Below are 15,269 nucleotides of genomic sequence, written 5' to 3' on the forward strand. Positions count from 1 at the left end.
GCCTGTTTGTTTTCTTTGTTCTAGACACAGAAAAATAGGTCGGTTAAAGATTATGCTTACATTTGATAAAGGATTTGGTAAAAAAAAGAAAACATTTGAATGATTGTAAGTAACAGAAAAAGAGTTGTGGTTTGATTGAAGCAAAGCATCATGCAGAATTGGGTAAGAATGCTTTCATTTTCATTTTAAAACCTTATTTATGTGCACACGTCCACATAAGCTACCTGATCACATGGAGAGGATACTGGACAGATGTTGGAGGAAGACCCCTGACCCAGAGCATCCACTGATTTTATTGAGGGTTAAAATGGAAAACAGCAGGAATGGGCTGAACTGAGAACAGCACACTAAACAAAAAGATTAGTTTGCTGTTTTTCACTTTCCACTTAGTTTACTTACAAAATTAAAAGTAAATATCACTAGATAAAGTGTATGCACTGAGAAATGACATTTTTAAGGTTGGAGAGCAGCTGTTATTTAAATCCACATAGAAAAGATGCTCAATTGACAATATTTACAGTAAGAACAGAGTTACACTAGGAATTCATGTTCTTCAATTGTAAAAAGAATGCTGATAAATACACAGTTTTAGGGATGAGATGATGTATATAGATTATTAAAAGTGGGTTCTGGACTACATGACTGATGTTTCTGATCTTCCAGTAATTCACGTACAAGTTTGAAATGAAACTGTCATGTTACCATGGTAACTTTGAGATTATCTTAGTACATGAACTTGTTCAGTTGCTGTGACCTAACTTGTAAAGAATGATAAATTATAGTATTTGAAAGATCTCACATTATAGTGGAAAAGATCATTTCATTAAGGAAACCATGGTAAAATTCTATTTCTTAGAACAGTATTTAAGGATCTGGAGATATTGGTAAATTACCAGAATAGTATTGTCAATTTTTATAAAAGGTCTTTGACACTGATGATTATGGTATAACAGTTACATAATGCCTTACAGATTATATATGTCACATCAGTTATAGACAATTCTGGAGATGATAATCTATTAAAGTAGTTCAAAGAGAGTCCCACAGGAACCTCTTTTGAAATCACTGATTTCAACTTACTAAAGATATGGGTGTACAGTGTAAGTGGAAACATTTTCTACTATTCATATGCAGATGAATTTCATTCTAGCTCAGAAACATTTGGAAAATTGACACAGCACATGGCTTCAAGCTATTAAATGTTAGTAATACCGTCTTAGAAAAACACAATGACTTTCAATATGTGACAGTTTGTCTCAAGCCAAAAATGGACAGTGATGTGTAAGAAAACCAAATTACATAATAAAAATTCCTATTCCCACCAAGGCACTGATATTTCTGAGATCATAACGTTCACTGTTGATTTAAAGGGAGCTGTTTCTCCACAGCACTTGAGCAGGGTGCCTGTCTGCTCCTAAGACTGCAGTTCCTTGGACACATGGTGAAAATTCTGTTCTCCAGAGTGTTGGCACCACATGCACTGTAACTAGTTTAGGAAGTCGTATTTCATTGCAATAACCGGGTAGTTTGCTATCCACTCAGATACCACTCATCAATCTTGGGGTTCTTGAGGTTAATAAGTGTGCTTATTTGTTTCTTGGTGCATGGCATATTAGAGTCAATGTATTTTACAGTGGAAATGGAAGAACACAGAATAAATTACTTTCCTGTTTAATGACAGCAATTATGCTTACTCCAACTGAAGTTAGCTAGCAGATACACAAATCTCCAGGAGTTAAAAGGCTTCTTAAAGGCTATCCCACCTTGGAAATGATCTTGGTTGTTACTAACTCATGCAGTTTTGGCCTGCTTATTGATAGACTATCTCCTTAAATTTGCCTGTTCTTCAAAAAATTATACTCAAAATGAGTATGTCAAAATCACCAGAGGTGATGATAAAAAATACAGATTACTGAGCCCCATTCCAGACCCACTGATTCAGGATCTCTGGGTGTGGGGACTCAGGAACGCATTTTATTTTCCTGTTTTAAAAAAAAAAAAATTGAAGTATAGTTGGTTTACAATGTTGTGTTAATTTCTGCTGTACAACAAAGTGATTCAGTTTTATATATATATATATATATATATACACATATATATATTCTTTTTAATATTCTTTTCCATTATGGTTTATCATAGGATACTGAATATAGTTCTCTGTGCTATACAGTAGGACCTTGTTTATCCATTCTATATATAATAGTTTGCATCTGCTAGTCCCAAACTCCCAATCCATCCTTTCCCTGCTCCTCTCCTCCTTGGCAACCACTGGTGGTGTCCATGATTCTTTTTTTTTTTTTTTTTCATGATTCTTTTTATGTTTCATAGATAGGTTCATTTGTGTCATATTTTATTATTTTATTTTTAATTTATTTTTTATTGAAGTATAGTTGAATTACAATGTTGTGTTAATTACTGCTGTACAGCAAAGTGACTCAGTTATACAAATATATACATTCTTTTTCATATTCTTTTGCATTATGGTTTATCACAGGTTACTGAATATAGTTCCCTGTGCTATACAGTAGGACCTTGCTGTTTATCCATCCCATATATAATAGTTTGCATCTGCTAATCCCAAACTCCCAATCCACCCCTCCCCTACTCTCTGCCCCCTTGGCAACCACCAGTCTATTCTCTATGTCCCTGATTCTGTTTCTGTTTCATAGATAAGTTCATTTGTGTCATATTTTAGATTCCACATATAGGTGATATCATATGGTATCTGTCTTTCTCTTTCTGACTTAACTTCACTTAATATGATAATCTCTGCAAATGGCATTATTTCGTTCTTTTCTATGGCTGAGTAGTAGTCCATTGTATGTATGCACCGCATCTTCTTTATCCTTTCATCTGTTGATGGACATTTAGGTTGTTGCCATGTCTTGGCTATTGTGAATAGTGCTCCTATGAACATATGGGTGCATGTATCTTTTTGAATTATAGTTTTGTCTGGATATATGCCCAGGAGTGGGATTGCTGGATCATATGATAATTTTATTTTTAGTTTTCTGTGGAACCTCCATACTGTTTTCCACAGTGGCTGCACCAACTTACATTCCCACCAACAGTGTAGGACAGTTCCCTCTTCTCTACACTCTCTCTAGCATTCATAATTTGTAGACTTTTTAATGATGGTCATTCTGACTGGTGTGAGGTGATACCTTATTGTAGCTTTGATTTGTATTTCTCTAATAATTAGCAATGTTGAGCATCTTTTCATTGCCTGTTGGCCACCTGTTTATGTCTTCTTTGGAGAAATGTTTATTTAGGTCTTCTGCCCACTTTTCAGTTGGGTTGTTTTTTGTTGTTGTTGTTGAGTTGTATGAGCTGTTTGTATATTTTGGAAATTAAGCCCGGGTTGGTTGCATTGTTTGCAGATTTTTCTCCTATTCCATAGGTTGTCCCTTCATTTTGTTTATGGTTTCCTTTGCTGTGCAAAAGCTTGTAAGTTTGATTAGGTCCCATTTGTTTATTTTTGTTTTACTGCTGTGGGAGACTGACCTAAGAAGACATTGGTATGATTTATATCAGAGAATGTTTTGCCTGTGATCTCTTCTACAAGTTTTATGGTGTCATATCTTATGTTTAAGTCTTTAAGCCATTTTGACTTTATTTTCGTGTATGGTGAGAGGGTGTGTTCTAACTTCATTGATTTACATGCAGCTGTCCAACTTTCCCAACACCACTTGCTGAAGAGACTTTATCCCATTGTATATTCTTGCCTCCTTTGTTGAAGATTAATTGACCATAAGGGTGTGGGTTTATTTCTGGGCTCTATATTCTGTTCCATTGATCCATATGTCTGTTTCTGTGCCAATACCATGCTGTTTCAGTTACTGTAGCTTTGTAGTATTGTCTGGAGTGTGGGAGGGTTATGCCTCCTGCTTTGTTCTTTTTCTTCAGGATTGCTTTGGCAATTCTTGGTCTTTTATGGTTCCATATGAATTTTAGGATTATTTGGTCTAGTTCTGTGAAAAATGTCATGGGTAATTTGATAGGGATCACATTAAATCTATAGATTGCTTTGGGTAGTATGGCCATTTTAACACTATTCTTTCAATCCAAGAGTAGGGGATATCTTTCCATTTCTTTGAATCATCTTCAATTTTTATTAATGTTTTATAGTTCTCAGCATATAAGTCTTTTACCTCCTTGATCAAGTTTATTCCTAAGCATTTTATTTTGGGGCAGGGTGCAACTTTAAAAGGTTTTTTTCTTTTTCTTTTTATGTTCCCTTTCTGATAGGTATTTCATTGTTGGTGTAAAGAAATGCAACCGATTTCTGTATGTTAATCTTGTATCCTGCTACCTTGCTGAATTTATCTGTTCTAGTAGTTTTTGTGTGGAGTCTTTAGGGTTTTATACATAGAGTATCACATCATCTGCATAAAATGACAGTTTTACCTTTTTGCTGCCAATTTGGATACCTTTTATTTCTTTTTCTTGTCTGATTGCTGGGTCTAGGACTTCCTATACTATGTTGAATAGAAGAGGTGAGAGTGGACATCCTTGTCTTGTTCCAGATTTTAGTGGGAAGGCTTTCAGCTTTTCACCATTGAGTATTATATTGACTGTGGGTTTGTCATAAATAGTTTTTATTATGTTGAGGTAAGTTCCCTCTATACTCACTTTGGTAAGAGTTTTTTTTTTTTTATCATGAATGGATGTTGAATTTTGTCAAATGCTTTTTCTGCATCTGTTGAGATGATCATGTAGTTTTTGTCTTTTGTTTATGTGGTATATCACATTGATTTGTGTATGTTGAACCATCCTTGTGAACTTGGGATGAATCCCACTTGGTTGTGGTGTATGATCTTTTTTCATATGTTGTAGGATTTGGTTTGCTAATATTTTGTTGATATTTTTTGCATCTATATTCATCAAAGATATTGGTCTGTAATTTTCCTTTTTCTTTTCTTTTTTTAAAAATTTATTTATTTTGGCTGTCTTGGGTCTTCATTGCTGCACATGGGCTTTCTCTAGCTGCGGTGAGTGGGGGCTACTCTTCATTTTGGTGGTGTGCGGGCTTCTCATTGTGGTGGTTTCTCTTGTGGAGCATGGGCTCTAGGCGTATGGGCTTCAATAGTTGCAGCATGTGGGCTCAGTAGTTGTGGCACATGGGCTTAGTTGCTCCATGGCATATGGGATCTTCCTGGCCCAGGGATCAAACGTGTGTCCCCTGCACTGGCAGGCAGATTCTTAACCACCGCGCCACCAGGGAAGCCCTGTAATTTTCTTTTTTGGTGGTATCTTTGGCTGGTTTTTGTATCAGGATGATGGTGGCTTCATAGAATGTATTTGGGAGTGCTCCTTTTCAGTTTTTTGGAAGAGTTTGAGGAGGATCAGTACAAGTTCTTCTTTGTATATTTGGTAGAATTCACCTGTGAAGCCATTTGATCCTGGACTCATTTGTAGGGAGTTTTTAAATTACAGATTCTATTTCACTTCTAGTGATCAGTCTGTTGATATTATTTCTTCTTGGTTCAGTTTTGGTGGGCTGTGTGTTTCTAGAAACTTGTCCATTTCTTCTAGGTTGTTGAATTTGTTGGCATATAATTGTTCATAGTATTCCCTTATGGTTTTTTGTATTTCTGAGGTATCAGTTGTTATGTCTTGTTGATCTTTTGTTTATTTGGGTTTTCTCTCTTTTCTTCTTGGTGAGCCTGGCCAGAAGTTTGTCAATCTTGTTTATCCTTTCAAAGAACCAGCTCTTGGTTTTATTGATTTTTTTCCTACTGGTTTTTTTTTTTTAAATCTTTTATTTCATCTCTGATCTTTATGATTTCCTTCCTTCTGCTGACTTTAGGTTTTGTTTGTTCTTTTTCAGATTCTTTTCAGTGGTAAGTTAGGTTATTTATTTGAGATTTTTCTTTTTTTCAGGAAGGCCTGTATTGCTCTGAACTTTCCTCCAAAAACTGCTTTTGCTGCATCCCCTAGACTTTGTATGGCTGTGTTTTCATTGTCATTTGTCTCAAGTTTTTTTTTTTAATTTCCTCTTTGAGTTCATTGATGACCCATTGGTTTTTTTAGTAGCATGTTGTTTAATCTCCGTGTAATCGTTTTTTCTCATTTCTTTTCCTGTGGATAATTTCTAGGTTTATGCTGTTGTGGTCAGAAAAGATGCTTGAGACAATTTCTGTACTCTTAAATTTGTTGAGGCTTGTCTTATGCCTTAATATGTGGTCATTCCTAGAGAATGTTCCATGCACTTGAAAAGAATGTGTATTCAGGTTTTTTTAGATGCAGTGTCCTGAAAATATCAATTTTAAGTCTGTCTGTTCTATTGTATCATTTAGGATCTCTGTTGCTGTATTCTCTGTCTAGAAGATCTGTCCATTGATGTGAGTGGGGTGTTAAAGTTTCATACTATTATTGTATTCCTGCCTATTTCTCCCTTTATGTCTATTAGTATTTGTATTATGTATTTGGGTGCTCCTATATTAGGTGCATATATGTTGATGAGTGTAAAATCCTCTTGTAGTGATCCTTTTATCATTATACAGCATCCTTCTTTATCTTTCTTTATGACCTTTGTTTTAAAGTCTGTTTTGTCTGATGTGAATATTGTGACCCCCCACTTTGTCATTTCCGTTTACATGAAATATCTTTGCCATCCCCTCACTTTCAACCTATGTGTGTCCTTTGCCCTAACGTGGGTCTCTTGTAGGCAGCATATTGTAGGCTCATGTTTTGTTTTGTTTTTTATTTTTTTAAAAAATTTATTATTTATTTTATTGGCTGTGTTGGGTCTCCTTTTTGCTGTGCGTGGGCTTTCTTTAGTTGCAGTGAGTGGGGGCTACTCTTCGTTGTGGTGCGCAGGCTCCTCATTGCCGTGGCTTCTCTTGTTGCAAGAGCACAGGCTCTAGGTGCGTGGGCTTCAGTAGTTGCAGCACATGGGCTCAGTAGTTGTGGCTCACGGGCTCTAAAGCACAGGCTCAATAGTTGTGGCACACAGGCTTAGCTGCTCCGCAGCATGTGGGATCTTCCTGGAGCAGGGATCGAACCTGTGTCCCCTGCATTGGCAGGAGGATTCTCGACCACTGCGCCACCTAGGAAGCCCTAGCCTCATGTTTTTTAATCCAACCTGCCACTCTATCTTTTGATTGGAGCATTTACTCCATTGACATTTAAGGTAATTATTGATAGATATGTATTTATTGCCATTTTAAACCTTGTTTTCTCAATTGATTTTATATTTCTTCTCTGTTCCTTTTTGTTTTTCCTTTTGTAGTTTGATGACTGTCTTTTGTATTATACTTATGTTCTCTTCTTTTTGGTTTTTGTGAATCTGTTGTATGATGTGTGATTGCCCTGTTTTTCAAGTATGTTAACCCCTTCCTATATCTACTTGCCTTAGACTGGTAGACATATAGGCTCAAACACATTCCAGGTGGAAAAGAAGCCCTACATTTTCTTACTGTACCCCCACCCTCTATGACCTGATGTCCTCTTCTGCATCTTCATGGTCATCCTGTTGCTGTTCATTGTGGTTATCACCACTTTTGCAGAAATTTTTTGATTTTTTCTAATCTGTGTACTGGCTTATTTAATTTATTTTGCAATTGTGATTTTCTCTTTCCTATAGATTCTTACTTCTTTTCTATTTAGAGAAGACCTTTCAATATTTCCTTTAGGTTAGGTTTAGTATTGCTGTATTGTTTTAGTTTTTGCTGGTCTGAGAAATTCTCTCTCCTTCTATTCTAAATGATAACCTTGCTGGGTAGAGCATCCTAGGGTGCAGGTTTTCCCCTCTCAGGACTTTGCAGGCCAGAAGGGAGTGGCAAGATATATTCAATGTTTCTGTAGAGAAATCAGCTGATAGCCTTATGGGGGTTCCCTTGTAGTTAACTCTTTACTTTTCTCTTGCTTTAGAATCCTCTCCTTATCTTTACCTTTTGCCATTTTTTTATAATATGTCTTCGTGTAGGTCTGTTTGGGTTTATCTTGTTTGGGACCCTCTGTGCTTCTTGTACCTGGATATCTGTTTCCTTCTTTAGGTTTGGGATGTTTTCAGCCATAATTTCTTCAAATACATTTTCTATCCCCTTTTCTCTTTCTTCCTCTTCTGGAATCCCTATTATGCATGGATTGACATGCTTTATATTATCCTATAGGTCTCTCATATTGCTTTCATTTTTTTTTTAATTTTTATTTGGCTTTCTGTCTGCTGTCCTGATTGGGTGATTTCCATTATTCTGTCTTCCAGGTCACTTATTCATTCTTCTGCATTATTCATTCTGCTGTTCATTGCCTTTAGCTCAGCTCTCATCTCTGCAAATGAGTTTTCTAATTTTTCTTGGTTCCTTTTAATAGTTTCTAGTTCCTTTTTACAGTACTCTGCATTTCTGTTGATAGCCTATCTTAATTCCTTCAGTATTTTCGTTATATCCTTTTTGAAATTGGTGTCTATTAGACTGAAGAGGTCTGTTTCATTATTCTTTCAGGGGAATTCTTTTGGTCTTTTAACTGGAATGGTTCCTCTGCTTCTTCATTTTACTTACATTTCTCTTACTTTGTGAGTTTAGGAGAAACAATTATCTACTATGGTCTTGGAGGGCTATTTACATGTGGGGGTGTCCCTGTGTAGCTTGTATAGGTTTAGTATATTTGGTGCAAGGTCTGTTTTTAATTTGGATGCCTATTGCCTCTTTCCTCAGTGTGTGCTGGTGGTTACCCCCTTGATAGGATAGGGGGTGTGCAGATGCAGCGGCTGGTGCCTGGTCCTGGGTTCTCAGTGGCAGTTCAGGCGTGCCCCCCAGAGCACATGATGGGAGTGGAGGTGGCTCAAGACTGCTCCTAGAGTCTGTGAAGGAGGCAGCGGTAGCTTGCGACCACTCCTGGAGCCAGTGCACATAGTGTCCTGCCCTCTGTGAGTGTGCACACAAGGAAAAAGGCTACAATGATTGGTCCTGTCCCTTCCCTTGTGCACCCCCAAACAATGGCGCCTGGCCTCTAAGGCAGCCCAGGCTTCCTCCCTGTATACCTCAGTTGCAGTCACACTAGATTCCAGACCCCCAGGCTGTTTCTGCACAGCCAACCCCAGTCCTCTCCGTGGGTCTGATCTCTGAAGCCCAAGTTCCAGCACCCAGCCCCCACCTGCACCATCGGACCTGCGTCTCAGGCTGGTGAGTGCAGGGCAGTGGCACTGACCATCTGTGCAGTTTTCCCTCTACTCTGGCTGCCACAAACTGGCTGCTGAGTTCTCCTCTGGGTCTCTGAAGCTCCCCTTCTGTCCTGGCAGATCTCCCCACCGGTGAGGGGGCTTTCCAGGGTGCAGGAACCTTTCCTCTTTCATAGTCACCTCCCAGCGGCACAGGTCCCATCTCGATTCCTTTCTCATTTTCTTTTTTTCTTTTTTCCTACCTGGTTACCTGGAGATTTTCTTGCCCTTTCAGCAGTCTGAGGTCTTCTGCCAGTGTTTAGTAGATATTCTGTGAGAATCATTCCACATGTAGATGTATTTTTGATGTATTTGTGGGAGAAGGTGAGCCTCACATCCTACTACTTTGCCATGTTGATTGCTCCTCAGAAATGTGCATTTTAAATAAGTACTTCAGAGGCTTCTTGCCCCTCACCATTAGAGTAAAATGATACCTGTGAAAGTGATCCCAATTCCACTTTCCTACCAGACACAGCTGAGAACTCCTTCGAGAAGGAATGTGTCTAATATAAATGCTTAACCTTATACTCACAACTGTTACTAAGTGCTCTTGCTTTCATATTCCTGGAAGCATAAGAAGAAACTTATAGATACTGAATGGAGTACCCACTACTTAAACATGTTAGAGGTAGGTCCGACAAGATTCTTTTTATTTTTTTTTTAAATACTGCATATGATTATACATTTTCTTCCCCTTTAAGAGACTGAAAAGTATCCAGGGAGTTGCACTAATACAAGAAATTCCACTTTTCCCTTAACAAATTACACATCTAAACTTCCCTCACTTATTACTATAATATTAATTAATAAAATAATCTTACTTGTATTTGGAAAAGAATAAATACACTATAGTTGAATTAGGTTCAGGAATCAAGCTCAATTTGTTTCCAAGACTTGGAGGAACTTCTTTTGTACTGTTCCAGTTCCTAAAACAAAAATATGTATTACTTGTAAAAAACTTTAACATTTAAACTAGGCATCTTAAAACTTCTTTAGCATTTTTTGGGTATAACAGTGTATCCTTTATAACATTATTATTCTCAAAATTTCTTGACAACTGTTTTATACGTAATTATACTTAGGATTTATTTTCTAGAAATGTAGTCTTCAGAGTTTCTGTGTAGCACTTGGAGATGTGCTACACTTGGAGATGAATTATTAAAATTTCAGACATAATTATACACTATATAGTACAAACTATCTTTCAACTAATGAAATTAAGCATTTGTCATACTTTAAGTATATAAAAGTGATGTTATTTTTAAACATTTGCTGTTCAACTCTTGTCAAATTGTGGTTGCAGTTAGCAAAGTATCAACATTTAAAATGTACATATCCTTTGACCCTGTGATTGTACCTTTAGAAATTTATATAGAATAATAGAGAAGAGCAGAAGGATAGCAACAGAAGGATATTCACTGCACTGTGTATATTGGCACACAATTAGAAATGGCTTGGCTTAGATATCTCCCAGTAAGGACTGATTAAATACATCAGTGCCCATTCACACTCGACTTCGTAGGCAGCCAGCAAAAACTGTAGTGGTCATATGTGCCACGTGAAAAAGGCAAGTAGGTGGAGAGAGGGCAGGACACTTCCATTTTCTATGTTATATACTTCTATGTCTTAATTTTTTTTCACAATGAGTATATGTTACTTTTACAATTCATAAAACAAAGATAAAATTTAGTGGGGGTGGATATCCTGCATGAGATGACTGACATGCAAAAGGGACTGACTCCTGGCCTCTTACACGTTGTTCAACGTCTAAGTGTACAAAGTATATTATTACTTCAGATAAGCAAAAAGTGGTTACTCTGCAAGATAAGGCAATCACTGCCCTTTGGCTAATGTCATTGAAGTTCATAGTTGCTAGGAAAAGAAAATTGCATTCTCATTTCCAGAAAAAAATTGTAGATTCTCTTTCATACCTATACTCTAAAGTTATTCAAATTTCAATGTTGAAAGTTTCAAAACCGTATAAAGACTTCAGAAGGATTTTTTTTTATACTGTTAATCCCAAAGTAGTCTTTATAGCTTGGTTTATTTCTTATGATGAAGTTAACTCAGTTCACCAGTTATCTTACCAGTAACTTATGGTTTCAAAGGCTGTTAGCTCATAAAGAATAAACAGTAATCAGTTATCACAAACTTTAATTCGAAGTGTTGAATTATTTTTACCAATAGTAATGGTGAGGACATTGCTTTGAGATTCTGTGCTAGTATTTTGTCCCTTCTACAGACAGCAAACTGAGAGAATATATAACTTTAAAGTTTTGGATATTATCATGTCAAAATTGGAAATGAATATCAATAAAATGATTGAGGGTCAATTGGTAATCATTAGCGTGACTTTTTTTTTTTTTTTTTGGGCGCACGGGCTTAGCTGCTCCACGGCACGTGGGATCTTCCTGGAGCAGGGATCGAACTCATGTCCTCTGCACTGGCAGGCGGATTCCCAGCCACTGCGCCACCTAGGAAGCCCCATTAGCGTGACTTTTAAAGCAGAAGCATAAAATTTTGTTAAGGTACTACACGTACAAACTAAAATCAATCCATCTACCAAAATACCATGAATGAAAGAGGAAAAATTAGGATATAACTAACTTTTCAGGTGAGTTTTTAAAAACAATCTCTCAGTCAAGAGAATGTAGAATTAGTGAGGTATAAGGGTTGAATGAAGAATGATACAGGTATTGTGGGGCTGCTTTCCAGTTCCACTCAAAATTCATAGGGTTTTGGGTCAGTTAGGGAAGATGGATTTGAATGTGAAAACTCATGATTCTCAAAAGTACTCTAGCCCTTTAATAATATGTTTGTGTGTATAAAAAAAAGGGGTCACTATGTAATATAAACAGACATTCTTATCAGCAATGGCAGTTAGTCATTGACTCCTAGATAAATATTAATTCAGAGATGACTTCCAACTAACCTCTAAAGCCAACCTGCACACGTAATAAGGGTTATGTGAGGTCATTTTACCGTCCCTACAACATGCCTCTCACTTTGCTACAGCTACAACACCCTATAAATATTCATGACATATTTTTCAAAAGTCTTCTGTACTTAAATGTTTTGCTTCCTTATTCTAGGGCCCCTGAAGGTGAAAGTTTAGTGCTGAGAGAAAGACCCTGGTCACTGCTCACAGTGGGTGGTTGTGTTCAGGTTATCCTTGCAACAGTGTGACTGCCCAAGTTACACAGTTGTATAAATCCCACCTAAGAGGTGGTCAGGGAATTCAATTTACTGTGCTTACTTATATAAGGTTGTGTTCTGCACAGTGCCTCATTTTATCAAACTAAAAGGAGATCTGGGAAAATCTAAATATTGGCTCATGATGAATTTACCAACTTTTACACTCTGACATTAGATTTGTGTGTCAAATGGTGCTATCTGGGCATATATAGAAAGCAGTCTCCACTTTTAAATCACTTTCCTGAGAGATTCTGGGTTTTGTCAACTGTGTTTGTGTGCTTTCAGATTAGTCAGTCCTTAATTTTTCTGATACAGTAAAGTACAGATACATCTAAATGTCCTAATAATAAACAAAACCTTTTAAATAATCCCACAAACAAAAGAATACTATGGAAGTGTCTCCCCAGCAGTGGGTAAGAATCACTACCCATTGTCAACATAAAGTAAACTGGAAAGTCCAAAAAGGGTATGTGAACATTAAGTCATCTCTGGGTGGTAGAATGATACGTGATTTTTTTTGTTGCTTTTTCATGCATATCAGAATTTTTTAATATACAGTGAAGATGTATTACTTAAATAATTTTAAAAGTAAAAAATAAATCGAGAGAAATTTATGGAATTCTAAGGATATTCCTATGATAAAACTCAAGATGAAATTAATGTTTAGGATAAATACCTGATCCTTCTGAATTCTCATTTCATCAACTTCACTTTCAGCATACTGAGGGTCTCTTGCAGGGTCCTTGACATCTTTTAGTGTGTTGATACTCTGAAATCACAATTTTTCAAATCATTTCATGCCCATAACCCAAAACCTTTAATGACTATCATCTACCTTGTAAGCCAAGTTCCCGTTTCTCAGCCAGCCAGCGAAGGCTGATCTTTTGAGCTTTTATCATCGCCAACGAGGGCAATTCAAATTCCCCCAGGTCCTCTCTCTCTCTCCTTTCAGCTGTTGTCTCTCCCTTCTCTAAGAACCAGAGAGCTCTGTTTGGAAGGAGAGTGAGAACTGTGTCTTATCCATCTTTTGAAAGCCCCACAGTGCCTGATATACAACAGATTTTTAGCAAATGTTTAATTGATTTTTGAGCACGTGAGTAGAAAACAAAGTTACTATAATAGGCCTGTTGAAACATTTCCCAATAACTGTTGAACAGTGCTGAAAATTCTTGCTTGAAAAGAATTACGAACATATACCTTTGGTGGAAAGAATTTTTCATACACTTTTTCCCACAATTCCATTGGTGAATGGGCATGAAGCTTTCCAATGTCATTATCAGGAACAGGAGGAGATCCTAAAATTGGAAGTTTTACTCCAAATGACTGCATTGACTAAAACATTACAAACTATCAATAAAACAGATGATACTTACACAAACATAAATCTTAGATCACTCATTTCTCTTCTATAGTCACTATTAAAATTTGCTCCATCCCAGTGTAGCAAGGCCACTGGGGCAGATTCTAATACCAGAGGAAGATGAGACACAGTAACGAGTAAACAATAATTCTCTTTCCCTGCACTTAAATTGCTGCTCAGCAAAAATATAAAGTTTGATATTCTCATGTGTTCATGAATGTGTAAGGAAATATATTCTCATGTGCTATTGAGTAGAATGCAAATTGGGTAATACAGCACTAGTAAACACTATGAAAATACTAAAAAAGCTCATACCCGATTAACCAGCAATTCCAGTTTTGGGTGTTTACCCTAGAAGTACCTGCATACGTGCATTAAGGATTTCACATGGCTGCATCATTTGTGTCAGTGAAAAATTCGCCACAACCGAAATGTCCATCAATATACAGTGAACTAAATTCCTATGCATAGCCATGCTCTGTGACACTATCAAGCAGACAGAGTATACATAGCATTAATATGGAAAAATCACTAAGGTGTATTGAATAAAAAAGGAAAACATCAAAATGATATAGAATGATAGAATTATATTAAAAGTTTTTTCTATACCACATTCACATATGTAGAAAATGGTCTGGAATATTAAACTTGATCTTAATATGTACTATTTTGAGATTTTATAAGGAGAATGTCTTTATGTGTTGCTTGTATAATTTAATTTTAAATTAATATGAAAAATTTGAAAATATGCTGCCACTTCTTGGCAATTTTCAACCCATAGTCTGAGCTATCTCATTCTTTCTATTCTAGCATCTACATTGTTCACAAGACTGTTTCACTCTTGATCTTTCAGGGCCTCCTTACCACGCTGGTGGATAAAACACTGATATAATCCACCAATCTTATTTAGATTTCCCAAGTTTCTTCCTTGTCCTCATTTGTGTGTGTGTATTAAGCTGCACACAATTTTATCACCTTTGTAGGTTATGTATCCACTACCACAATCAAGATACTGAACAGTTCCATTCCCAGAAGGATCCCTTGTGTCGCCCTTTTATAACCACACCTACCTCCTTCTTGATCCTTTCCCCTACCTTCTTATTTATTTATTTAAGCTGCGCTGGGTCTTAGTTGTGGCACATGGGATCTTTAGTTGTGGTATGCAGACTCTTAGTTGCAGCATGCATGTGGGATCTAGTTCCCCGACCAGGGATTGAACCTGGGCCCCCTAAATTGGGAGCATGGAGTCTTACCCACTGGACCACCAGGGAAGTCCCCTTATGCATATTTTCTAATTTGATTTTTTTTTACTGTTATTTATATATTCTAGAGACTAGTCCATTGTAAAATATGTAGTTCGAAAATATTTTCTCCCACATTATAGCATGTCTTTTTATCCTTTTCACATCAGCTTTTAAGAGCAAAAGGTTTTAACTCTGATGAGGTCCAAGCTCCATGATTTTTTATTTTTTATTAAAAAAAAATTATTTATGTATTGGCTGTGTTGGGTCTTCATTGCTGCACACGGGCTTTGTCTAGTTGCAGGGAACG

At 36.8% G+C, this 15,269-nt stretch overlaps 1 protein-coding gene across 5 annotated transcripts in view; it reads right to left on the reverse strand.

The window, feature by feature from the left end:
• DYNC2LI1 (dynein cytoplasmic 2 light intermediate chain 1) overlaps positions 1–15,269 on the reverse strand; it is a 60,474-nt gene that overhangs the window by 14,166 nt on the left and 31,039 nt on the right. For 2 of the 5 annotated variants that reach the window (XM_057741344.1, XM_057741340.1), the window contains 3 exons: positions 13,556–13,653; positions 13,035–13,127; positions 9,793–10,089 (listed from right to left, as the gene is read on the reverse strand). In XM_057741344.1, coding sequence (XP_057597327.1) covers positions 10,027–10,089; positions 13,035–13,127; positions 13,556–13,653 — 254 coding nt within the window. In that variant the 3' untranslated portion in view covers positions 9,793–10,026. Of the gene's footprint in view, positions 1–2,353; positions 9,435–9,792; positions 10,090–13,034; positions 13,128–13,555; positions 13,654–15,269 lie in introns of those variants that run through there. The other 3 variants (XM_057741342.1, XM_057741341.1, XM_057741345.1) reach the window with 3 other exon arrangements.

The sequence above is a fragment of the Hippopotamus amphibius genome, chromosome 7 (genome assembly GCF_030028045.1).
Source record: "Hippopotamus amphibius kiboko isolate mHipAmp2 chromosome 7, mHipAmp2.hap2, whole genome shotgun sequence".
In the NCBI taxonomy this organism is placed as follows: domain Eukaryota; kingdom Metazoa; phylum Chordata; class Mammalia; order Artiodactyla; family Hippopotamidae; genus Hippopotamus; species Hippopotamus amphibius.